At 40.7% G+C, this 27,110-nt stretch overlaps 1 protein-coding gene across 1 annotated transcript in view; it reads left to right on the top strand.

Annotated features, from left to right (window-relative positions):
- The first annotated feature begins 5,705 nt into the window (after positions 1-5,705).
- Bms1 (BMS1 ribosome biogenesis factor) overlaps positions 5,706-27,110 on the top strand; it is a 36,510-nt gene continuing 15,105 nt past the window's right edge. The window contains exons 1-13 of the mRNA XM_021663037.2: positions 5,706-5,858; positions 6,542-6,747; positions 7,339-7,529; positions 8,897-8,976; positions 10,917-11,105; positions 11,603-11,745; positions 12,706-12,827; positions 13,140-13,333; positions 16,225-16,364; positions 18,355-19,109; positions 19,329-19,430; positions 20,466-20,623; positions 26,849-26,930. Coding sequence (XP_021518712.1) covers positions 6,572-6,747; positions 7,339-7,529; positions 8,897-8,976; positions 10,917-11,105; positions 11,603-11,745; positions 12,706-12,827; positions 13,140-13,333; positions 16,225-16,364; positions 18,355-19,109; positions 19,329-19,430; positions 20,466-20,623; positions 26,849-26,930 — 2,332 coding nt within the window. The 5' untranslated portion in view covers positions 5,706-5,858; positions 6,542-6,571. The remainder of the gene's footprint in view (positions 5,859-6,541; positions 6,748-7,338; positions 7,530-8,896; positions 8,977-10,916; positions 11,106-11,602; positions 11,746-12,705; positions 12,828-13,139; positions 13,334-16,224; positions 16,365-18,354; positions 19,110-19,328; positions 19,431-20,465; positions 20,624-26,848; positions 26,931-27,110) is intronic.

Here is a 27,110-nt window from a genome sequence, read left to right as displayed (position 1 = left end):
TTAATTCTGGGTTCTCTGAGAGGGATAAATACCAGAGCCCAGAAAGAGAGGTGGCTCGAAGGAATAAGATGGATGCTGCTCCTAGTTACTGCTGGTGGAGTTTGACGAGAAGAAGTTGGAGACAGCCTGAAATGAAGATTGGACTTGCCCCAAGAACCCCAACGACTTTAGCCAGCAGGAAGTATGTATCTAAAGAGAACTCTGCCCCATCTACCCATTAACCTTTCTCTCCTACCTGGTGTTGGGGTGTTGAAAGGATTGGAGTGGAGAAGGGAGAGATATAAGAACCCCAATAAGATGAAGTTGAAAACATACCTACATCCCTCCTCAGAGAGTTTGGGGGGAATAAATCCAGCTCAGTCAAAGCTAATCATAGGAACTCCCTTCTGGCAGCTCTGTTGAGGTTAGAGAATGCTATGTAACAATGGATTAGTTCTCAATGATGAAGGTGTGGTAATGTGAGAGGGCATAAGAGGCATGAAAAGAGATCATACCCTTTTGTATGCACTTACTTACATCGGCATATAATGCTGGCATATAGTTTGTGGTCTGGGAGGGCAGCGGCCAGAAGATGACTGTGCACACAGTGAAAAAGCTGACCCAGATAATGGTGTCACGGAACTGTTTAGCTCTCTGCAAATACTTTTTGTAGACTTCTGGGACTACGTATTATTTTCAACAGCACCTGTTTCCTGTTTATTATTAGGACTGCCTGGTACTTAGAGCTAAAGGCTTTCCAGTTGATAACAGATCACTTTTCCAGGTGCTAACATTCAGTACAGAGGTTTGTGGGAAGACTTCCTTGTAACAGTTTGATGCAGGGATGGATGCTTTTTAAAGCCATAATTCTTTCTGGTGGAAAATAGAATCCCTCAAGAAAAAATATTTTAATGGTAGACTTACTCCAGTAATGTGGTCTAGAGATGTTGAAACACAGAGAGACTAATGCCTGCAGGTAGCCATTTTCATTCTGACAAGGATGTAAGCTGGATTTCCACACCCACAAGCTGCTGTCGTTGACGAAATACTTATGGCACCAAATTCCTAGTACCCTGTTTTGAAGAACCCAGCCAGGTGCATCTGCAGGTGAGCCCAGAGAAGGGTGGAGGGAGACACTGGGGAGCAAAAATGTGGAATAAGCAGCTTAGGAGTTTTCATTTCTGTAAATTCCCAAACCATTAGTATTGGAAATAAAGTTATTATACTAATTGAAACATATTTTCTGTGTTGTGCTTTATATGAATAAAATTTGCTATGAGTAAATTTCCTTTGAAAATGAGTTCTATAGCAGATATGCCTATCTTTGACATGTTTAAATCGGGCATTATGTTAAATTGCATTATTTACAATGTATCTCTGTGATGTTCCTTGTTACATGTGAAGTAGGGACCTCTGCTTTTCCCCCTATAAATTAGTTGACATGTCTCTGAACTTTTTTAACCAGTCCACTCCTTTTCTTACTTATTAGCTATGGCATTATATTTTAAACATCAAGTTGTGGCTATTGCTTTAATATGCTGAATGCAACTCTTTAACATCTTTGTCCCTGTATGTTTTCTTTTACTGTGTGATAAAATAACAAGAAGCAACTAGGGTAGGAAAAGGGTTTATTTGTCTCACATACCAGTTATAGTCTAAGGGAAGTCAGATCAGGAAATTGAGGCAGGAAATAAAGCAGAAGCCAATGTAAGAGGAGCACTGACTAGTGGCTTGCTTTCTTATATACTCCAGGGCCACGTGTCCAGGGTTGGCAACACTCACAGTGGTCTGGGTCCTCCCACATCAACTATCAACCAAGAAAATGCTCCACGTACTTCCCTACAGACCAGTTTGATGGAGGCATTTTATCAAGTTGACCAACACCGCCCGCTCACCCACAAATAATTAGTCCATTAGTAACAGATCCTATCCAGGTGATCACAGAGTAGGGCCTTATCCCAACTGGAAGCGTTTGAGTGATCGTTTGTTCCAAAACAAGCCAGTTGGAACTCACCGTAGATGGCTTTCAGTGCTCTTGGTGGATAAGTTTATGGCATTCCAAGAGTTGTGTCAAAAACAAACACAAAAACATTTGTACTGTAGTCTATTCAAAGTCAGCTCTGCACACATAAGGTACATTTGCAAAGGATGTGGTGATTTTAAATGCATAAAAAATCAAAATAGGAAAAGTTATCAGAAGGATAGCTCGATCTTAGGAAAAACAAATGGGCCTCATTAAAAAGGCTTCATTGAAGGATGAGAAAACACTGGTAACCTCAACCCATTAATAGCAGGTCATTTTGGAAACCCACATTCTCCAGTAGACAGAATATCTGGATGAAATATAAACACAAAGATCAGAATTAAATGGCATGCTAATCAACTGGACTTAATGGACATCTACAGAATATTCCACTGAAACACCAAAGAATATGCATTCTATTGAGCAGAAAATGGAAGCTTCTTCAAATTGGACATTATGGAACACAAAATAAAGTTTAACAAATTCATAAAAGTTGAAAAACTTCACGTATCCTGTATGACCACAGTGCAATAACACTTAAATTTGACAGCAAACAAATCTCTAGTAAGTACAAAACCTTGTGAACACTAAACAGTTCTCCATTGAATGGTGAATGGGCTAAAAAGGAAATTAAGAAATAAATTTGTGGAATTAAATGAAAATAACAAAATCTCTGGGACACACTAAAAGCACTTCTGCAAGGGAAATTTATAGCTCAAAGTGCCTACATTAAGAATCCAGAAAATGAACAAGTAAATGAGTCAATGATGCAACTTAAGAAATTTGAAAGAAAAAAGAACAAACCAAACCAAATCCTGTAGACAGCAAGACCAATAATGAGAATCAGAGCAGAGCCATGTGCGGTGGCACACATCTTTAATCCCAGCACTTGAAAGGCAGAGGCAGGCAGATCTCTTGAGTTTGAGGAAAGCCCAGTCCACGTAGAGGAATCTAGGCCAGCCAGGGTTACATAGTGAGAGCTTATTTTAAAATGAAAAATTAATGAATAGAAAACAATACAAAGAATTACCAATTCTAAGAGCTGGTTCTTTAAGAAGGTAAATAAGATCAACAGAACTTTGTCCCAACTACCAAGAGAGAGAGAGAACCCAAATTAACAATCAGAAATGAATAGGAAAACATTACAACATATACCAAAGAAATGCATATTATAAGCAAATACTATAAAAAACTTGTACTCAGTTAAGTTGGAACCTATAAAAGAAATGGACAAATTTCTAGGTCCATCCAGACCACCAAAGTTAAACCAAGAAGTGATCAACAACCTGAGCAGACCCAGAGAACAAGGAGACTGAAACAGCAATGAAAGACCTGCTGACTGAAAGAATCCCAGGCCTAGATGGTCTCATAGTAGAACTCTCTGGGAAGATCTATAGCTAATACTTAACTACCTTATTCAAAAATCAGAACTAGGAGAACTCCAAATTCCTTGTGAAGCCAGTATTACTCTTAATACCTAAACTAGGAGAAGACACAACCAATAGGAAAACTTAAGGCCAATATCCCTGAAGAACATAAATTTAAAAATCTTCAGTAAAATATTTGCAAGCAGAATACTGGTATATAACAAAAAGAGCAAGTTGCTTTTATCCCAGATTGTCAACATTCATGTAATAAGTGAACCTACAAAATCACATGGTAATCTCAATAGATGCAGAAAAAGCCTTTGATAAAACCCAACATGCCTTCATGATTAAAGTCTTAGAGAATAGTACTAGAGTGGAAATACTACAACATAATAAAGGCTATAGATGAGAAATCCACAGCCAAAATCACCCTACGTGGTGTGTGTGTGTGGAGGGGGGAATGTGAAGCAATCTCATTAAAATCAGAAGTGAGACAGGACTGTCCTCTATCCCCACTTCTTTTCAATATTGTACTTGAAACACTAGCTGCAAGACGAGAAGAAAAGTAAAGGCATGCAAATAGGAAAAGAAAAATCAACTTCTCCTTATTTACAGACATGGTACACAGAAGAGTTCCCAAAAATTCTAAAAACTAGAAAAGTTCCAGAAATAGTCAACAATTGCAGCAAATTGTTGGGTTACAATCAACTTAGAAAAATCAATAACCTTTCTACATACCAACAACAGAAATGCAGAGAAAGAGATCATGGATACTCTACTATTCACAACAGCCTCAAAGAATTTGCAATGCGGTCTTTTCTGTAAGTACTTCCTGCAGAAATTGGGGCATTGTTGTGGGGTGAGCAGGAAGGCCGGGATAATGGTTGCTGAATGATGGTCAAATGACAGGAGAGAGGAGTACAGACCTTACAAACTGTAAATTACTAAACCTTTGATTTTGTTTCATAATTTCTATATAAACCTTTACAGTTGTTTTGTATTGATAGTAAGTAAAAAGTTCAAAATTGGGGAGTTTGAGGCAACCTCAATCTGTCTTGCCCCATTATTTGAAGTAAGAGCTATGTTTTGCATGGACATGTTATTTGGTGGAAACCTGAATCTGTATTCTCGGGCTGCAGTCACTCATATTTGATGTAAGAATAACCGATTTCTTTTTCTCTTTGAGATGAGGGCTGAGTTTTGAGTCTGGCATAGCTGTAGAAAATTGTTGGGTTCTGGGTAGAAGCAGAGAAAACTCACTTCAGATATAGAAGCTTAAAATGAAAGCTTTATTTTCTGAGCTTAGGGAGGTAGCCAGTTCAGGATCTGAACTGCATCCTCCAAGGGAGATTCTACAACATTTTTAAAGGATGGGAACACAAAAGGGGGAGTAGGAGGCCCTGTAGCATCGTCAAGGGGTTAAGCAAGGGACTTTCCATCAACCAGGATAGGAGTAGGTTCTGGGCCTGGGAACATGAATTTATTTGACCCTGCCAGCAAGCTGGAGAAGTTGTCCTTGAGGTGTTTGGACTCAGACAACTGTTTTCTTACAAGCTGTCCCAGAAGATATCTAGACTCAGACAATTGTTTCTTTATAATAGAAGATGTTCAACTATCAGGAAGTGCCCAATTCCCCTAGGAGCTGGGACCCTGAATTTAGCTTCTCCCTGTGATTAAATGGAGCCTGAAAACAAAATGCTAGTACTTAGAATAAGTTTCTTTTGCTCGTTCCCAACAAAAATAACTGGGACTTGGGATTTGAGGGCTTTTTCTCAGCTGGAACTGAACGGATTCCTGGAAACGCAAGGCTGGGCAGAAAGAAAACGGCAAGCAAAAACGTCTCTTGAGAAAAAGCCTTGTCAAGGAGCACACAAAAACACGGTTTGTCCCTGCCGTCGGCCCGTCGGCCCTGGCACAAGAGGGCAGCCGAGAGCTGAAGAATCTAAGGACTCAGAGCTGGCATCTGTAATAATGAACGAAAGGACCCCAAACAGAGTGGTAGGATTCAGTTTTCAAGTCGGGACTGACGGGGACTCAGGGGCTCTTCCGGCTTTCCTCCAGGACTCAAATAAGCCGGCCAGGCCACAGGGCCGCGCGGATCCTCGCGACGCGCGCAGCACCCTCTTGCCGGAGTTGTGCAGTCAGGTCGTTGTAGGTGAGGAACCAGATAACGACCGGAGAAAGAACAGGTCCACCGGACTGAGGGGCAGCGGCGAACAAACCTGCAATCCCTCAGCCAATCTTCCTACTTCCGGCTTTCCCCTGGAAAAAGTAGTCCGTCCCCGGGTCTCTTCCTCTCCAGGTTCTGGTTTCCCTACGACGGGCGAGTGCGAAGGACAACTTCCGTTTCCGGTGTCGTGGTCGCGGACCGAGCAGTTGCTGCCGTGAGCCTGAGCGTCCCCGTGGCCGACCGCTGTCTGTCGGGTTCCGGGGGAGGTCTGTCCTCGAGCCTCCCGACAGGCTGCTCCCAAGCGCGTCTGGCCTGGCAGGCAAGTTTCCTAACTGCCGGAGAGGGGCTCCGTGGAGGGCGGGGGAGTGGGTTCGTGCAGTGCCCGACCCTGAGTAGCGGGGATGATGCCTCCATCAGGGAGGGACTAACCAGCTCTGTTGGGTGTGCTTTTCTCAGGTGTGTGTGTATCTGTGTGTGGCGGGTGTGTGCTTCCACCGATTACTGCGAGACGGGTTCTGTTATGTTCGTTTTCGTTTAAATTAAAAAGTCCCTTCGTTGATTAATTCAGTGAGTGGCTAGGCCTGAGTCGTCCAGCATAGTTAGGCACGTGTGGCTGTGTAAGTTTAAAGTTAATGAAAATTTAAGATTGTTTTTCAGTTTCCCAAGGTACGTTTGAAATTCTCTGTATCCACGTGTGCAGTTAACAGAATTGGGAACCATGGAGTATATTTCTGTCGTTACAAAAATGAATACTGCCGATAGCTTTAAGATACATTAAAACATAACAAAAAGGGAAAATGTTGGTGCCGCTGACTCTTCTACTTTATTACATAAGAAAGAGAAATTAATTTGAAGATAATGGCTAAGCATTTTCTACCTCTATTCGGAGAACAAATACATCATCATTTCATAAATAAGTAAATGAAAGTTACTGCCCCCCAAACCCTCATGTTGTCCTGATTGTAATCTATTCCTTCCACCATGCCACCCTGTTTCATGTAGGTTAAGACTTGTAGTTGATCGATAGCCACCATGGAGGCCAAGGATCATAAGAAACACAGAAAGAAGCACAGTGGGCCTAAAGCTGAGAAGAAAAAGAAACGGCATCTGCAGAATCTACAGCTTGGAGATGAAGAGGATGCCAGGAAGAGAAATCCCAAAGCCTTTGCAGTTCAGTCTGCTGTGCGGATGGCTCGTTCCTTTCACAGGTAAGTTTAGCTGGGGTTATCGGTTCTTTCATTTTGCTAATTAGTAGTAGCTTCTCACAGGTGACACTTGGCCTTGGGGGGGGTTTAATTCAGGTCTGGAAGGCTGCTTTTCCTAAAATGTCAGAACTCTTTGCCAAAGACAAATTTGCCTCCAACATCTGCCCTTTTTTTTTTTCTTTAATCCATCCTTTTTTTTCCTTTCTTTTTTTTTTTCTTTTCCTTGACCAAGAGGAAAGAATTTCTAAAATATAGTTGTCAGAAATTTCTTAAACTTTAAATACCTCTATGGCAATAAGGGAGCTGGTGGTGCGCCTCCTCCCCCCCTTTTAGTTTTCATTTAATGTAAACTAGTAGAAAGCTGTAGTTAAAGTCAAACGCTCCCATTTATGATGTGTTTGATTATTGACTTTATTTCTTGGTCACCTGTTTTATCTTTACTGAAGAGTAATTTTTGGATGGGAGGGATAGGTGTTACCAATTAAATTAAAGTTAATTGCATCCATGTTATATGTTATCTGTAACATCTGTACTTTAAAAAGATCTTTTGTGTTTTAGAAGTAAACTTTTTGTTTTGCTTTTTTAAACTAATAGGACTCAGGATTTAAAGACAAAAAAGCATCACATCCCGGTGGTTGACAGAACTCCACTGGAGCCGCCACCCATAGTGGTAGTGGTGATGGGGCCTCCAAAAGTTGGGAAGAGCACTTTGATCCGGTGCCTCATTCGGAATTTCACCAGACAGAAGTTGACTGAGATCAGAGGCCCTGTGACAATTGTGTCAGGTAGGGAGCACTGCCATAGACTGGTGTGGCAACTGCTGCCCGAGGGATTGTGAAAGTATAGTCGTGACGCTGTTACGTCCTGTGACCACATGTGCTCTCTCTGGGTTGTCTGTAACTCTGAAGGTAACTTTTCAGCTGTAACAGGGTAGGTGTACACCCCCTTAGTCTGACCGCTTGCTTGGCTTTGCCAAGTGTGCTTCTTGGGAAGGTTTAGCTGGTCCAGTCAGTTAGCGCCCGTGTTCTGCACATGTTCGCTTTCCTTCTCAAAGCTGCTCTTAGGAGAATTTGTGTAATTCCCTTAGGAGAATTTTTTTTTTTAATTATTTTTTTTTTAAGATTTATTTATTATTTATTTATATAGTGTTCTGCTTGCATGTGTGCCTGCAGGCCAGAAGAGGGCACCAGATCTCATTATAGGTGGTTGTGAGCCACCATGTGGTTGCTGGGGATAGAACTCAGGACCTTTGGAAGCACAGCCAGCGCTCTTAACCTCTGAGCCATCTCTCAGCACCCCCTTAGGAGAATTTTGTTTGTTTCTGTTTTTGAGTCAGGGTCTCTCTGTGGCTGTGGTTCTCCTGGAACTTGCTATATAGACCAGGCTGAACTCGCAGAGATGCACTCAGGAGTCTTTGGCTCCAGTGTGCTGGGATTAGGATTTGTGTATTTAAGTGAGGAAAAATGAAGCAAATTCTCTAAATGGTGATGATAGAAACTGAAGTGCCTTGTTACATTCGTGATGGAGTAGGGTATTTTTTTTTTTTTTTTTTATCTTTGGGGTATCCTTGATCATTACATTTTAATAGGGAAAGCTATTGTGTCATGACGTTCTGGTTTGTTAGGTTTGAGGATAGTTTTACTTATAGTAATAGTATAGGAATATATGACTATTCCATGAACATTCTGTTATATTAGGTTTGATGATATTTTTAGCCATATTAAGAGTATAGGAAAATTTGATGGAGATAAGAGAGTGGCCTGTGGCTCAGCAGGATCACGGTCATTATGAACCCTGTCTAGAATTGTACCTTTTAAAATATCTTTATCTGGGTGCAGTTGGTATATTTTAAAACTAAAGAGAGACCAGTGCAAAGAAATCAGGATGGAATTGATACTATGTTAACAGCTTTCTGTAAATTTAGCTCACATAATCACCAATGTGCTCATTCAGGTATTATGTGTACTTTACCTATAATGAAATTGAGCCTCCTATCAGGTAAATTGACAGTTTGGGCCATAAAAATAAATAATCACTTTCCTGTAAAGATACCTGGTGTTTTACTAGATACAGTTAAAAACATAATCATTGTAGAGTTAATGGATAGGGCATTTTCAAGATTTTTAGAAGAACTATTTTTTTGTATTTACAGGTAAAAAGCGCAGACTTACCATTATTGAATGTGGGTGTGACATCAATGTAATGATTGATCTAGCTAAAGTAGCAGATCTGGTAAGTCAATAGGGTGGCCTGGGTTCCCAGTGCATTGTCACCAATGTGCTCATTCAGGTATTATGTACACTTTACCGATGATGAAATTGAGGCTCCTGTCCGTTAGGTAATTTGTTTTGAGATGAGCCATTTATTTTTCTTTCTTTGTTTTGAGACAAGATTTCTCTGTGTGGTTCTGGCTATCCTGGAACTCACTCTGTAGACCAGGCTGGCCTGCCTCTGCCTTCCAAATGCTGGGATTAAAGGTGTGTACCATACGTGGCTAAGCCCTTTATTCTTAATGAGCCAGAATCTCCATTTCTTTTTCTTTTTAAAGTGTAAGTTTTTATTAGGATCAAAGGTATGCACCACCATCCCTGGTGTCTTTATATTTATTTAGTTATTTATTGGACCCACTGTTTAATTCTGGCTGCGTATATGAGTTGGGTTATTTACTGGGACACTGGCAATTTATCACTGACTCCCTTCCCCAGCATCCATTAGCTGCTTGTAGCCTCAGTGTAGGGTAGAACCCCATGCCTGAGGGAATGGTGGTGGGCTGTCTTGTCCAGGTAACCACAGAAGCAGTGAGTTCTTGAGTGCAGTCTTCCCAGCTTCTAACTTTTCACCCTGTCTTCTGTAGTGTTCTTGACCGTGGAGAGGGTGATAGAGTGATATAGTTGACCTATTTAGAGCCAAGCATGCCACAGTTGCTGTGAGCAGCCGTGCATCTGTGTTAACTGCCACTCATTGCAAAAAGGATCTCTGCCAAAGGCCTGGAGTCAGACTAATCCAGTCCTTTTTTTTTTTTTTTTTTTTTTTAATTGCTTATACCGGGTATCTCTGTGAGCTCTGAGTGCTGGCCTACATCTCGTTATATATACCAAGCTAGCCTCAAATTACATGCCTGCCTCCCAGGTGCTGGGATTAACTCTGCATCACCATACCTTGCCAAACATAACTGTTTAGAAGGCAGTCTGACACTGGACACTGCGCCCTTTTAAAAAGACACCAGTAGTAGATTTTCCTTGAGAGCTTGTGACCTTCCAGCCACAGGCTCTTGACCAGGTTTACAGTGGTAGGTATGAGTTCTGTGGAACAGGCCTCAAATTCATTCAAAAAACGGTTGGTTACCTCCACAATGGTCATTTGAATGGTGAACATAACTTGCCTGGCAGGTCGTCATTGTTGTAGTTCATGGGGTTCATGGCTGGGTGAGATCATTAATGAGCCCCCCTCCACACCGCATCTTGTATATTCCGTAAAATTTCCATTCTTAGTGATTAAGAGAGGGTGACGTGATCAGGGCTCAACAGACAGTCTATGTAGTACTAATCAGAAGAAAAAGCCTGAATTGAGTTTTGGAACTCGTGGTGTTCATTACTTACTTTTTTAGCTGTCTCATAACCTGTTATGACAGGATAACAGAATTGTGGTGTGTGTGTGTAAGATTTATTTGTTTTATTTTATGTATGTGAGTGGTTTGTTTGCATGTGAGTCTGCACCATGTGAATGCCTGGAGCCTACAGAGGTGAGAAGAGGTGCTTGGATCTTCTGGCACTGGAGTTACAGATGGGTCTGAGCTGCTCTGTTGTTGCTGGGGATTGAACCTGGGTCCTCTGCAAGAAGAAGTGCTCTGTTGAGCCGTCTCTTTAGCCCCATCAAGCTGTGCTGATTTCAAGTCTATATGTTTTTAAATTGGGGGGTCATTTAAGTGTTACTCTTAGTACAAAGTAGTATAAGCTTGCTAAACCTGGTGTTATAAATGACTGAAGTACTAATGATTTTGTAACCTTGAGAGCATGAGTTCTAGTGGAGATACCTTTTGTGGTGTTCTTTTGAATATTTAAGAAAGCATGTGAGTGGCTTAATTAATTTGACCTATGGGCCATAACTTTCTGATTCTTGTTTTGAGTGGAGTATTTTCACGGCTTCTGTGAGAAATTGTGTTCTGTTTTTAGGTGCTAATGCTTATAGATGCCAGCTTTGGGTTTGAAATGGAGACATTTGAATTTCTAAACATTTGTCAAGTACACGGCTTTCCTAAAATTATGGGAGTTCTCACCCATCTAGACTCCTTCAAGCATAACAAGCAACTCAAGAAGACAAAGAAACGGTTAAAGCACAGGTTCTGGACAGAAGTCTACCCGGTAAGAAGCAAAGTATCATTGGGTCCTGTCACTTTTAATCATTTAAAGTAGCCAGAATGACGAGCTATTCACAAAATCTCTAGGGTTTCTCTGTGTGCATGTGTTTCTAGTCCTTGGCCTGTTTCCTCCCATGGTCTTTGTTGGTGCTTCTTGGTGTATGTTGTTTGCTTCTGCACACATACATGAGGCAGTGTCCACTGTCGGGTGTGGTTTGATGCTTCAGAAGGTTCTGCTTGTCAGGGACCAGGACCTGTACTTTCTTTTTCTCATGCTGCTGTGGCCAGTTGGTCACAAAGTCCTTTTTCTGCTCAGGAATCTTAGTGCCTTCTCCACAGATGCCAGTGTTTACCTGAGAGAAGTGTGCTTTGTGAGGCTCACACATGACAAGACCTGAGGAGGGCTGCCAGCTTTGAAAATGCCAAGACAGTGGCCTGTAATGTCCCTGATTTTTACAGTATTGACATGTGTTTAATTAACATTCACTTTCACTTTTTTAGGGTGCCAAGTTGTTCTATCTTTCTGGAATGGTACATGGAGAGTATCAGAACCAAGAGATTCACAACCTGGGCCGATTTATTACAGTTATGAAGTTCAGGCCTCTCACATGGCAAACTTCTCATCCTTACATCCTGGCAGACAGGTAAAATACAAGTGTGAATTTCTTTTCCTCCTGGTGTGTCTATTTCTTTTTAACTTTTTCAAGAATTGAGAAAGATCAGTGCCTGTTGGGTGCAGTCACTAGAAGATGCAATGCTTTCTAGAGTGAATAATTATGAAATATATACAGTGAGGGTAAGGGCTGGGCATGCTCAGTGCAGAGAGGGTTTGCACAAAGCCTCCGGCATTGTTTCTTGTCTTTACTTTTTTCTTTATCTGTTATTTTGTTTGTTTTTTCAACACAAGAGTTTTTCTGTAGAGCCCTGGCTGACCTGGAACTTGCTCCATAGATCAGGCTGGCCTTGAATTCAGAGATCCGCCTGCCTCTTGTCTCCCTGGTGCTGGGATTAAAAGTGTGTATTACCAGTGCCTGGCTTTTTTTTTTTTTTTAATAAACCAAATAACAGAAAAATGGGAAGATTTTGAAGCTTCAGTGATGGTGTCCTTGGGCACCAGTCAGTCACCTGTATTACTTTTGTTTTTCTTCATGTTTTCTCAGCTTATAATACCCTTCTTTAGAGGAATCTAAGCTAACTGAAACACCTCAGCCAGCAGGTTACTCTTAACTCTTACATAAAGAGTTTTTCTAAACATGTTCTCTGTTTTTCCTGGACACAATAAAGATATCATTTCCCTTAGAAGTGCCTTGTGGAATGCATTATCATAGAGCCAGTTGGAGGCAGTCATGTTTCTGCTGCTGTCCTTCGGAAGATAGTGGACCATGCTTCATTATTACTGTATTTTGTAGTTTTCTAAATGATGTGCTTAAGGAGCAAGACTTGTTTTCATGGTACTTGAGATTAAACTCCAGGCCTCATGTGCCGGGCAGTGTTGGACACTGAGCTGTGCTCCCAGCCCACAAATAAGACTTGTCAGGATACCAAAGAAGTATAAGTACTTCTTATGCTCCTTCCTGCCACGTGATTGTATTTTACTTTTCTAGGATGGAAGACTTGACAAACCCTGAGGATATCCGCACAAACAGCAAGTGTGACCGGAAGGTGTCTCTTTATGGTTATTTACGAGGAGCCTACCTGAAAAGTAACAGTCAGATTCACATGCCAGGTATTCTCTTATATAAAGCACGCTGTATTTATTGACCTCTTGCAATGGTTCTTTCCTCTGAAACAGTAAAGAATTGCCAAACAAGGCAGAGCCATATTATGGAGGTTTAAAAAATAACTCAGCTGTGTATCATCTGTCCAGAGTGCTGAGTGAACGCAGTATTGTCTAGCTGGCAAGGTCCACGTCGTAGTAGTGCCTTTCCCATGTCCTGCCTCAAGCCTTCACATGCAGGAATGTTTTTTCCAACAGTTGACACTTGTGTTTTGAATGCTTGGCTTCTTGTCAAGTTGCTTCCTGGGTTCTGTCTTCCAGGCGTAGGAGATTTTGTCACCAGCGATGTCAGTTTTCTCCCAGATCCCTGTGCTCTTCCAGAGCAGCAAAAGAAGCGCTGTTTGAATGAGAAGGAGAAGCTGGTTTACGCCCCTCTCTCTGGAGTTGGGGGTGTGCTGTATGACAAGGATGCTGTCTATGTGGACCTTGGTGGCAGCCATGGCTTCCAGGCGATGGTAACAATTGGTCTCTTTCCTAAGTTTTTATGTCATACTCTCCAGATTTGAAGTCCCCAGTTGTTGGCACCTTTGTCAGCAGGACATCTGTCCTGCTCATCTTTCTAGAAAAGTCTAGAATGCTCTTACTGTGGTTTTTCTTTTTTTCTGAGACAGAGTTTCTATGTAACCTTGGCTGGTGTGTTATGTGTGCATGTGTGTATAATTGGTGTTATTTTTATACTTTTTAATTTACAACTTCTAAAAATCAAAATTAATTAAATTACATTCCTCTTTCCCTTTCCAACCCCTTCCCTGCCCCTAATAGATAGCCTCTTTTTCTTTGGTTATTATTATTGTAAATATATTCATGTATGTAAATATATAAATATAACTGAGTCCATTTGATGGTGTTTGTATGAATTTCAGGGCTAACTTTGTATTGGATAGTTTATTAAGGAACTCATCCCTTGGGAAGACTAATTCTCTCAGCAGTCATTAGTTGCCTGTAGTTTTCCCTTACCACAATAGCATGTCTGTCGGTGTTGCCATTGTTCAAGTCTTGTTTAGGCAGCCATTTTGTTGTGGTATCAGGGCTGTAGCTTCCCTGTCATTTCTAGGAGACAAAAATCTCAACCACAGACCTGGTACTCTGGCTCTTAGAATCTTCCTGTCCCCCTTAGTTGTGTTATAGATGCACCTGTTGGGAATGGGCTCTCTCTAATCTGTTGATCTGTGCATTGTGGCCAGTTATGGTTTTCTGTAATGGTCTCTTTGATATGAAGAGAAGCTCCAGTGATGAGAGGTGATAGCTGCACTTATCTCTGGGATAAGGATACATTTTAGAATGCAATTGGGAATTTTGCTGATCTAATAAATTGGTGGTAATACATCCTTTAAGATCCATGACTTCACTAGCCCCTAGTTGGTTAGCTTGCCAGTACCAGGTGTGGTTTCCTTGCTATTGAACGGGCCTTCAGTCCAGTTAGACAGCTGTTAGTTAGTGCCCAGATAGAAGTGCCAGTATTACACCCTAGGAGCATCTTGTCACACTGGTTATGGTTGTGGTTCACAGGCATCACAGCTGGGTAGGACTATGCATTGCTTCCTTCTCTTGACTTGCTTAGTGTTAGCTGTACTATGAAAGGTAGACCTCAGGAAGGAGCGTTCACGAAGGAGCTTTCAGATCGGATCCAGCTTGAATCTTCTGAGTTCAGTGTTCTAAATATGTGGTGTCTTCAGCAGTACTCACTTACCTTCAGCCTCTGAGATACAACCAAGGGCAAGCAGCGGACTCCTCTGACCAACTATTCAAGTGGAAGTTTCTCATGCTGGGGGTTGGGTTTTTGGTAGATAATCTATGGCTCCTGCGAAGAGCAGTGTCAGGCTAATTAGCATACTTCTTTAAGGTCTGTGTGTGTGTGAGAGGTAAGATTTGTACACATGTACTTGATGTATTATGAATAATTTTAGGTAAATATAAAATAATGATTTCTTGGGGCTTTATTAAACATCCTGTGTTATTTGTCCTCCTCCTTGTTGAACTTTTTATTTTCTTGGTTACAGCCAGGTGTGTGTAAGTGTAAGAAGTTTGGGATATTTTTATTGTTTTGGAAGTATGTATTTGACAGTTTTATATATGAGTATGTATATTTTGATCATTGTCACCCCAGTTACCTTTTCATTCCCTCACACTCCTACTGGACGCCTTCTCAGTCCGCCCTCCTTCTTTCATGCCTTTTTAAACTTACTCTTTGACTAGTTCCAACGTGTGTGTGTGTATGTGTGTGATGGATTTTAGCAGTTTTCACACTTGCTTCCCTCCCTTCCTCTCCCTTTTTGTTTTCTGACACTCTTCTCAGCATGCCTTTTTCATGACCTCTGAGTTTAATTAGATTTATGTGCATGAGAATAGGCTTGGAGTGAGTTACTGGCTGTAGACTGCCCACATCCATGTAGTTAAGAGTGCTTCCTCCTCTTCTAGAGGACCTGGGACCTCTCAGGCACCCTTACAGTGGTTACAGCTAACTATTACTCCAGTTTTGGGGGGTTGGGAGGAGTGATGCCCTCTTCTGGCCTCTACAGGCAAACAGGCATGCAGGTTGTGCACAGATGAGTATGTGCAAGCAAAACACCCTTACACATTAGGGGGAAAGAAAAGATTCCCCCCTCTCGGCAGCCATTAACTGCCAGTTGCTCCTCAGGGAGGGATGGGACCTCATGAACCCATTTCCAGCCCTAGTGAGAATGTTGACAGGTTCCAGCTTCTGCAGATCAGCACAGTGCTGTCAGTTCGTGAGAACAGTGGCTGTGCCCTGAGCAGAGGACAGTGTGACACAGATTGTTCTTGTTCTTCAGCTCTTATTTTCTGTCTACCCTGTATTCTTCAGTGTTCCCTGAGCCTTGGGAGTGATGGGGACTTAAGATTTTTGTTAGTTTTTTGAAATGTAATCTTGCTGGGTTGAAATAGTTCTTGTCTACAGTTTTGAGACCTGGAGTTGTCCTAGCTGAGTGGTTAGGTTAGACTGAACTTAAGAGGTGCTTACATTGTTTAGGATCAAGTTTAAGCAGTATAAGAATTTTCTTCTTTTTTTTCTGACACAATGAGAAAGGGTTTTAGAACTGTAAGGTAATTTTTAAAAATAATTATTATTTGTGTGTGTGTGTGTGTGTGTGTTCAGGTGGCCTCAGAGGCAGAGATGCAGATCTGTGTGGTGCTGGATTACAAGCATCTGTGAGTGCCCAGTGTGGGTGCTGTGCTGGGAACTGAACTCTCAGCCTTCTGCACGAGCAGCTGTAGCTGCTGAGCCGTCTTTGGCCTATGTTTAGGGTCATTTTGAGAAGTGATGAAACCTGTTTGTCTCCAGAATCCTTTTGCTTTCCTCACATGTACATTTTCCTGGCTTTGACAGGAGGAAACAGGCCCTACACATGAGCTGGTCCAGAGTCTCATCTCCACCCATGCCAGTATTGATGCTAAGATGGCTTCAAGCAGAGTGACACTTTTTTCTGATTCCAAACCTCTGGGGTCAGAAGATATAGATAATCAAGGGTAAGTCTACCGTTTTTCTAAGGTTTTTTTTTTGTTTGTTTATTTGTTTGTTTGTTTGTTTTTTAATTTTAAACATTTTTTTGTGTGTGCATGTGTGCATACATACAAACTTGTTAGAGTTGGTTCTCTACTTAGCATGTCAGCTCCAGGAATCAAGCTCAGAGGCTTGGTGGCAAGCTTTTTTACCCAATGACCCTTTTTATGGCTCTTTCCTAATTTTTAATTTTAAAAAGTTAAAGTAAAATATTATCTATTCTACATCACAGTTTTATTTTGATGGGATTTGACTCCAGGTTTTTTGTTTGGTGAGCAAAATTCTGGAGTAGTGTCTAGCTGTTTATTCACGTTCTGTCCAAAGGCACATGCCTTGTCTCTGAAAGTCTTCTATACTTTTTTTTTTTTCTTTTTAAATCACCGTGGTAGATTCTAACATGGCTCATTTTTCAGCCTGGAATAGGAGTTTATGTACTTCTGTACCATTGTACTTGGTGGGTACTTTGCTTAACATTGATTTTTGTTCTACTCGTGCTTCATAATCATTCTGAAACTGATAGACTGTGTACAGTATAGTTTATTATACTGTGCATTACTGCTTAACATGGTAACTTGAGAGATTAAAAGAGTTCACATGAGGGTCACTATTCCCAGGACTTGAGAGCTTATTTAGTGGTCAAGAGCACTTCCTATTTCTGCAGAGAACTTGGGTTCACTGTCCAGCATTCACATCTGTTGCCTCCCAAATGCCTGTAACTCCAGTTCCAGGAGTTACATCCTCTGACTGCATTGGCCACCTACATGCTCATACATATAAACTCTGTAGGCACACAAATGCATACACATAATAAACAACATAATTTTTTGTCTATGCATTTTTTATGTGGTCATTGTTTTATTATTTGTGTTTCTGACTTAGGAACTGTCTTTAGGTTTTTTATAATTGATGGCTTCATAGTTTTTTATTCACTAACACTGAATAGCTTTGTTTAGTTTTAATTTTATCCCATAGCTTTACCATCTTGATGAATCTGTACCAATTAATGGAACCCAGGTCTTCTGTAAGATCAGTGAGTGCTCTGAACTGCTGAGGCATCATCCTCAGCCCGTGTCATCATCCTCTACAAACGCAGCAACACCCAGAAGATGAGTCAGCCAACCACAGAGCACTTTCAGAACTCTGGCCAGCTGCCTTTCCTAAACAGAGAACTTTTTCTTCCTGCTTGATTTTTATATCACTGTCCACTCTGGATTTTGGTTTTATTTTGTTGTTATCATCCCTTACTGTCATTTTTCTTTACATTGTCCCATATTTGACCTCAGTGTGGAGTCTCCTGGGTATTCTAAGCACATTCCCATTCATCTGTGAGCATGAGCATAGTATTTTCTGATACAACACGGTGACCAAAGCTTACATTGTGCTTTAGACCTGGATTTGTTTTGAAGATGTGCTAAATACTAACTTTTCTTTTGAGTAGATTTCTAAATGTAAACTGTTTGTCTAACAAAAGCCTCCTTGTTCTCTTTATTAGTATTTTGCAAGTGTGTCATTAGGGAACTGTGTGAGTTTGCTTATTAATTATTTAAGTGTTAGGCATCATTTTTCTTTTTTTGGTTTGTAGAAGCAGGGTTTCTTTGTGTAGCCCTGGCTGTCCTGGACTCACTTTGTAGACCAGCCAGCCTCAAACTCACAGAGCTCCCTCTGCCTCTGCCTTCCTGAGTACTGGGAATACAGGCATGCACCTTCATGCCTGGCTCTGTCATCATTTTTCTGTGCTGTCATTTTGGGAATATAATGGTGCTGTTTGTTTAGTAAATGCTAAGGCACAAACCCAACTCTGCACAGGCCGGGCCAGGTTCTACCAACAAACTCTTTACTCTGCGCCCAGGCAGGACTAGAACCTTGTACCCTCCCTTTTCTTTGCAAAGTGGTTGACATTTCTAGATTAGCCACTTACTTACAATTTGAATTGGTTTTTATTTATTTGAAATACAGGCTGTGCATGCCCAAAGAGGAAAAGCAAGTGGATGTGAAAACTGGCCGAGTGCGTCGGAAAGCCATTTTTGGAGACACAGAAGAGGAATCTGGAGATGAAGAGAGTGAAGATGATGAAGAAATGTCTGAAGATGACAGGATGGAAAATGGCTCTAGTGATGATGAAGCAGAGGAGGAGGAGGAAGAAGAAGGTACTGAAGCCAGGAGCTGTGAACACATGACTGTTAGGAGAAGTAAACGACCAAAACTTGAGGAGCAGGAAGAAGACAGTGAAGTGGATTTGCCAGCATTCGCTGACAGTGATGATGATCTGGAGAGGAGCTCGGGGGGAGAGGAGGAGGCGGAGGAGGCAGATGAAAGCAGTGAAGATGGTGACTCCACTGCAGGAGAGAGGGACATTGGGGAGCCCAAGTCTGTTGGAGGAGACAGTGGGGCAGGACTGTCCATAGCCCCTCAGTGGAGGGATCATCTGGATGTAGAGAAGCCTTCCCCGGTGAGGAAAGCAGTCCTCACCACTTCTGATTCTGGGCACTGTACGGCTGAGGAGGCATTTCCCTCTGAAGATGAGTCTGAAGAATCAGAGCTCAGTTCAGAGGAAGAAGACACAGAGCGCAGAGAGGTTGTTAGGGGAAAGCGTGTGAATCCTCAGGAACTTGAGTCAGAGAACATGGTTGACGAGAGCAGTGACATTGAAAACCTACTCAAAGAGGAAGAAGAGCACAAGGAGGAAAATAGCAGCTCTATAGAAACTACAGGTAAATACTAGCAGAAATGCCATGCATCCTTAAACTGCGTTAGTGCCTCATAAATTTGGGACTTAAACGATTATTATTAATAGAATGTTTACAGTTTTGAGTCTGCTCTTTGGGTTTGTTAACTACTTAAATATGTCATGAATATGTTTTCAAATGAGTGAATTTTAGAGTGTGAGGCAGAGGGCAGTGAGCAGGTGTAACTGGGTGTTGGTCTTTTAGGTGCCCTCAAGTGGAAGGAAGACCTTTCCAGGAAGGCAGCAGAGGCCTTTTTGAGGCAGCAACAAGCAACTCCAAATCTTCGAAAGCTGATTTATGGCACAGGTAAAGAGCTCAAAATGTTTTAGGTTCTTTAATTACTTTCTGAAAAGGAACTGAAGTCATTGATATATAGATTGGGATTATACTTTAGACATTCATTATTCCTGGCTATCAGCTTTTTATATATTTACCAGACATTTTAAAAACAGATCTTAAAAATTTTATTTACTTACTGTGTGTGTGTGGGCGCATACACACATTTGTGATGTGGAGGTTAGAGGACAAATGTGTAGAGTTGGTTCGTTCTTTCCACCTTTGTATGGGTTTTCAGGATTCAACTCAGATAACCAGGCTTGCATGCTAAGCACCCTTACCTGCTGAGCCTTTCATTGGCCTTTGCAGATGTTTATAATCATGTCACAAGAACCATATATTGATTTTATAACATATTGCTCGATTGTTTTGAAATTTTTGATGAGAAGATTGTCCATTATGTCATTTTATAAAGTCCTCCATGAGACCTTTTTTTTGTTTGCATGTTTAATGTTAGAAACATTTCTGCCTATGAAAGGCCCTCCCCACTCCCCTTTATGAGAATGAAAGCCTCGTGTTTTCTTTGCCCATGTTTGCTAATTTTTATGATTTGTTAATCTTGTTTATAGGTTCTTTTTGGGAAAAATGCAGAAATAAGTTGCCTCTCGATAAGAAAATTGAAGAGTGATCTGATTTTCATTTAGATTTTGTCTCCAGACATTTAGTGATGGGAAGTTCTAAGGAAACTTTGCATAGAAGATCTTTCTTAAGATCTTTTCCTTTAAATACCTTCCATTCCCCAGCCTCCAGTATTTTCACTCCTCTATGGTCTCTGCTGCTGCTTTGCAAGGAGCTAGCTCTTCCAGTCACATTCAGTGGTTGCTTTTTGGAGATTTGGCCTTTTGGTTCTTGGTGGGTGAGTGGCCAGGGGTACAATATGTCTATAATGGGCAGAATTCTAAAGTTCCTTGGATTCTAAGATGTGTGCTTTAACTAGTTCAGGGCAATGAGTACTCTAGTATTGAAGTGTGTGTTCTCGTCTTTCTCTTACGATGGTCTCTTTAGTGACAGAGGATAATGAAGATGAAGATGGAGACACTGTAGAAGAGCTTGGAGGACTGTTTCGTGTGAGCCAGCCAGATCGAGTGTGCAAGCACAAGGCAGACTCTCTGGATTGCTCCCGATTCCTTGTGGAGGCCCCTCATGATTGGGATTTAGAGGAGGTAATGCTAAGTGGTCTGTTCTCGTTGGGAAGAACTGGCTGGATGTCTATCAGTGGCTTCGTGCTTACCTACCATCGGAACGCCTGGACTCAGTCCCTAGCGCCCCTCACCTCCTTCACACATGCAGGGAAATCATTAAAGAATTACTGTAGAAGAACATTTTCTGACTTCAGTATTGCATATTTGTCACTGGCTTCTTGTTTCTATCACAGATCATGTCTCCATATCAGAATGTTTGCTGCACACAAGCAGTAACAAATCTGAATTTAACTGAACTCTGAACTTGTGGCAGGAAGGAAAGCAGATGTCAGCTACTGATGTGAAAGCATTGCTGCCTCTTTTTTTTTTTTTTTTAAGCTAAGGGTTGTGTTGGCTCTCTGGGATCTTTTTTGGTTCCATGTGACTCTTAAGATTTTACTTCTCTTTCTGTGAAAAATGTGGTAGTTATTTCCATTGGTATTGCGTTGAATTTGTAAATAACTTTTGGTAGGATGGTCATTTTCATCATATTAATTCTACCAATTCTTGAACAAGTGATATCTTTTCACTTTCTAGTCTCTTTCTTCAGAGATTTGAGGTTTTCATTGTAGAGGTCTTTTGCCTCCTTGGTTAAATTTATTCCAAGACATTTTATTGTCTTTGATGCTATGGCTAATGGGCGTGTGGCCATGTCTTTGTCAGTTGGTGTATACAAAGACTTTTTTTTTTTTTTGTAAGTTGATTTTTTTTTAAACTGCCATTTTGCTGAAATTGTTGATTGTTCTAGAAGTTTTTGGTGGAATTTCTGGGATCTCATGTATAATAATATCATTTGCAAATAAGGATGGTTTACCTTCTTTTTTTATTTGTGTCCTTTTAATGGCCTACTCTTGCCTTAACTGCTCCGTGCTCTAACCATGGAGGGGTTATAGTGAGCAGCTCTGTCTCAGTCCTGACTTTAATGGAATTGCTTCAAGGATAGTGTTGGTTGTGGGTTTGTCTTATATTGCCTTTATTATGTTGCGATGTCTTCCCTCCAGTCCGATTATCTCTAGACTTCTATCATGGAAGTATGTTGGATTTTGTCATAGGCCTTTTCTTCATTTATTGAGATGATTGTGTGTGTGTGTGTCTTTAAGACTATACAGTTTTACTTACTGACTTAATGTGTGTTGAATCTTACCTACATTTCTGTGATAAAGCCAACCTACATGGTGCATGATCTTGAGACATGCTTTATTTGGTTTGCTAGTATCTTATTGAGTTTTGCTTCTATGTTCCTCAGGGGTATTGGTCTGTAGTTTTGTTGTTTTTGCCTTGTTTTGATATTTAGAATAATACTCGTTTCCTAGAATGAGTTTGGGAGTGATCCTTCTGTTTCTGTTTTTGTAGAACTTAAGATTGGTCAGTAAGGATTGGTTATAGTTTTTCTTTGAAACTCTAGTAGAAGTCTGCTGTGACTCCATCTGGACTTATTCGCTGGAAGGCTTTTCATTACCCCTGCTTCTCCGTCTTTGTTATGGGTCTCTTTAGGTTATTCACCTCCTCTCAATTTAACTCTGGTTCTTTGAATGAATCAAGAAAGTCATTCATTTCTTTCAGGCTTTCCAACTTAATGGAGCACAGGTTTTTTGGGGGGTTATATTTTTGTTTGTTTTGTTTTTCCGAGACAGGGTTTCTTCATGTCGCCCTGGCTGTCCTGGCCTCACTTTGTAGACCAGGCGGGAGCATGAACCGCTGTCGCCTAGCAGGAGTACAGGTTTTAAAGGATTCCCTTAAAATATTATGAACTTCTTTGTTGTCTGTTGTAATGTTTTGGTGCTTATCTCTAATTTTATTAATTTGGCTCTCCTTTTTCTTTGCTTTAGTAGTTGGGCCAAAGATCTGTTAACCTTGCTTATCTTCTCAGCAACCAGCCTTAGAATCATTACTTGTTTGTGGTGTTTTCCTTGTTTCCATTTCATTAATTGCTGTTTTGATTTTTTTATTATTTCTTGCCTGCCATCTGCCAGGTTGGAGTTTGTTTTGTCTTTTTTATTTTTTTCAGGTTCTTGGTTCCTATCATTAAGTCATTTACTTGTGCTCCTTCTGATGGACAGGCACTTAGAGCTCTAATTGTCCCTCTTAGAACTGCTTGAATGTGTCCCTGAGGTTTTGTTGTGTTGTTTTCTCATTTTCACTTAGTTTCATGAACATTTTTATTTCTTTCTTGACTTCTTTGACCTATTTATCATGCAGGAATGAGTTGTTTAATTTACATGAATTTAGCATCTCTGTAGTTACTGGCGTTTTGTTTGCTGTCGATTTTAAGTTTTATTGCATACTGTTAGGTGGGATACATGGAATCATTTCAGTTTTTATGTCTATTAAGGTTTGTTTTGTGACCCAGCATGTGATCTGTTTTAGAAAAGCCTCCCTGTGCTGAGTAGAGTGTGTTTGTCATATTCCTGTAGATTTCTTTGATGTCCTTTAATTATGGGATTTCTCTCTCTCTTTTGTGTGTTAGAGAAAGTGGGGTGTTGAAATTGCCTACAATTACTAGGTTTGTGTTAATCTGTGTGTTTTCTTCCTTTATTTGATTTTAAAAGTATATTTTATGTGTATAGATGTTTTGTCTGCGTGTACGTCTGTATGAGTATCACATTCATGGAGGCGAGAGGTATCAGACCTCGTGGGACTGGAGTTACAGACAGTTGTGAGCACAATATGTGTGCTGGGAATTGAACTCAGGTCTAGAAGACCAGCCAGTGCTCTGAACCACTGCTGCTGAGCCAAATGGGGTGCAGCAGTGTTTGGGGCATGTGATACTTTCCTGATTAATTGATCCCTTGATTAGAATAAAGTGCCTTCTTTATCTCTTCTGATTAGTTTCAGTTCAATATCTGTTTTATGAGCTATTAGGATGGCGATGCCTATTTGCTTCTTGATCCCATTTTCTTGGAATACTTTTTTCTGTCTTTTCACTTTTCAAAGCGATGCCTGTCTTTAAAGGTAAGACAAGTTTCTTATAGTTAATAGGTGGATTTTGTTTCTGAATATGTTGAGCTAGCCTGAGTCTTTTGGTTGGAGAGTTCAGGCTATGAATATAGTTATAATTAAAAAGGTGTGTGTAACTTCCAGTCAGTTGGTTGCTTTTTTTCCCATGCTAATTTTGTTCTTAGTTGTACTTTGTATTTCATTTGAGTTTAGCTTTGTTTTCTTCCTAGAGTCTCTTGGCTATATTTATTCCTCTCTTCAGTTTGGAGTGTTGCTTCCAGTATTCTGCTTAGCGTTTTTTTGTTTGTTTGTTTGTTGTTGGTTTTTTTGTTGTTGTTGTTGGAAATGAAACTTTTTGTTTTTGTTTATTGAAATGGGGTTTCTCTCTGTAGCTTTGACTGTCCTCTACTCACTTTGTAGACCAGGCTGGCCATGAACTCACAGAGATCTGCCTGCCTCTGCCTCCCTGAATGCTGGGATTATAGGTGTGCACCCCCACGTCTGGCTAGAAGTGAGGTGTTTTAGGCTGTTTGGATCATGGAAAGCTTGTCTTTCTTCTTAACTATGGCGGATAGTTGGATGATTTCAGTAGTCTGCTAGTCGTGTTTAGTGCATTGCTCCAAGAGCAAAGTTTCTATTGAGAAATCAGGTGTTACTGATAGATTTTCCTCTATATGAATCTTGTAGTTTTTTTCTCTTGCAGCTTCCAGTGTTTTTTGTTCGTTCTGTAGCCTTAGTCTTTTGATTATGATATGCTGTGGGCTATTTCTTTTCTGGCCTTTTGGTGTTCCTGTGTGCTTTCTGTATCTGTATGGTTATGTTTTTCCCTAATTTGGGGAAATAATCCTTCTATGGTTTAGTTGAAGATCTGGTCTCAGCCATTCATCTGGGCTTCTCTTCTGTCATTTATGCCTGTAATTAGAAGATTTGGTCTTTTGATAGTATCCCACATTTCCTGAGTGTTCCTTTCCTGTGCTTTAATATTATTTCATATTCTTTGCTTCTTTCATCCAGATCCTCTGCCTTATCTTTGAGTTCTGACATGCTATCTTTGCTTGATTCAGTCCACTTGCCTGGCTTTCCCTTCATTTTTCTAATCAGGATATTGAGTTTTTGGTGGTTGGTTTTTTTTTTTTGTTTTTTTTTTAATTCCATCTTCATTTCAGCTTGTATTCACATCAGTGTTTCTCTTTATTGAATTCAGCTTTCAAACTGATTTATCTTCATCATTTCATTCACCCATTTATTTGTATTTTCTTAGATATCACTCAGGTGTTTCTTGTTACCCTTGTGGAGTTTAATGAAATGTTTGTTCACACCTTCTTTAAAGTTCTATGATGTGCTTTTAAATGCTGTGTCCTGGGGTTCATCTAGGTAGTTCTCATTAGAGAACATTTCTGTAGGACCTCTGAGTTTGATGGGAAACATGCTGTCATGGCTATTCATGTTATTTTTTGTTTTAGTCATTTTACCTGGGCATGGGGACTTCTTTCTTTGGTTGCATATCTGAAAGTGATAGTCTGGCCTGCCATAGATTTGGCCAGTACAGATATATGACCCGAGTTAGGTCATAAATCAGTGCATGAGCTATGTGATTGGACCAGGGGCTTGATGGAAAGATCTCACAGGAAAGGAATGTCCTACCAGTCAAAGATGGCTCTTGAAGAAAGCAGGTTTGAAGGGCATGGACTGGAGCTGGGCCCATGGATGTGGAGATAGTAACAGTTTGGGAGGGAATGGGAAAGGGAAGAAGCCACTTACTCAGCAGTGGTGTCTCAAGAACAAAGAGGGTTTGTGGGCCTTGGCCTTGAACTAGCCTTTGTGATTGCAGGAGGAGGGCATGGGTGGTGCTGTCTTAATTAGGGTATCTATTGCTGGGATAGAACACATTAATCAAAAGCAGCTTGGGTAAGAAAGTTTGTTTCTCCTTATTGTTCGGTCTGTGATCCGGAGAAATCAGGGCAGGAAGTGATGCAGAGGCTGTGGAGGAGAGCTGCCTCGTGGCTTGCTCAGCCTTCTTATACTAAGCAGACACCAGCCCAGGGCTGACTCCAACACAGTGAGCTGGGCCCTCCCAAGTCAGTTATCAGTCTAGAAAATGCATCACTAGCTTTGCCCATAGGCTAACCTAATAAGGGCGTTTTCTCAGTGAGGCTCCCCCTTCCCAATGACTTGTGTCAAGTCTGCACAGAACTAGTCTGCGCAGGTGGCAAAGGGAAGAACAGACTTAACAGGCAGACTTCACTTAACAGGCGGTTCCCAAATGAAGAGGTTTCGGGTCTGGGATTAGGCTTGTTCTTGCAGGAGGCTGCTGGTTAGCAGAAGGGCAGGAAAGGGGAAGAATAATTTTCCTAGGAAAGGTGGGTTGTTTAGCCACCTTTTTATTGTCCGTATACCATGCGGTTAGATCATATCCACTCTGCGCTGCCTCTCCTCAATTTCATGTTCTTTATTTATATCTTTAAATACATTCTTCCTAGACAATTAGCCCCTGCTTATTCTGAAGGAATAAAATTAGAGAAATCATGTAACTGCTTATCTCATTGATCTGTGTTAATGTAGAAAACTGTATTAGAACAGTTAGTTGCTGTTGATAAGATTAGAGAAAACAAGTTTTTCCTTTATATATTCTTCATTCTTGCAATTTTTCATTCCTACCAGAAGTGTCTATGAGTTTTGTTCATTAATATCTTCACTAAGAGTTATCTTTTATTGTAGCCCCACTAGAAGGTATGAAATGTGTCACGTTATGATGTTGATTTGCATTTTCTAAGTGGTTAGTGCTGCCAAGAATCATTTCAGGTGATTGCTGTCTTTTTGTCTATATACCTGTTCATATCATTTTTAAAATTTTAGACATTCAGTTGTAACAGTTGCTTATGTATTTTGAGAATTTGTCCCTTATCAGTTTGATTATTCTGGGTACATATTCCTTCTACACATGATTTGCAGATATTTTTCTACTGTGCTGTAGAAATTATTTCATATACTTACATGGAATGAATGTACCCACAAAAGTGTGTGTTTACTTTCTTAATAATTTTTGGAGACATTCTCTGTGTTGTCTAAGCTGACCTAGAACTCACTGTGTAGCCTAGGCTGAGCTTGAGTATTCTCCTGTCTCAGCACCTGGATGCTAGAATTATAGGTGTGTGCCACCAGGTCCAGCTTGAGGTGTCCTGAGAAATAGAGGCAAATTATTGTCTGCTGTCATTTCTCAAAAATAGTTGTTTTGTGTAAATGAACTAAGTGCTGATTTTTCTGTGTAAGGTTATGAACAGTATCAGAGATTGCTTTGTGACTGGGAAGTGGGAAGCTGATAAAGATGCAGCCAAGGTCCTAGCAGAAGATGGTGAGTAAGGGTCGCATATTTGCTTTGTATGTTTGAGTGTGCACATGCCTCTAGAATCATATAGACAGCATTAGGTGTCATTTTTTTGGTGATGTTCCTCAGATATTGACTGCCCATTTGTTTATTTATTTATTTTTAGACCTGGTCTTTTATTTCCCTGAACTTAGTGTGGTAGGCTGG

This window comes from Meriones unguiculatus, chromosome 5 (assembly GCF_030254825.1).
Source record: "Meriones unguiculatus strain TT.TT164.6M chromosome 5, Bangor_MerUng_6.1, whole genome shotgun sequence".
Classification (NCBI taxonomy): domain Eukaryota; kingdom Metazoa; phylum Chordata; class Mammalia; order Rodentia; family Muridae; genus Meriones; species Meriones unguiculatus.
Note: the sequence above shows the minus strand (reverse complement) of the source record. Positions and strands in the feature narration are given on the sequence as shown.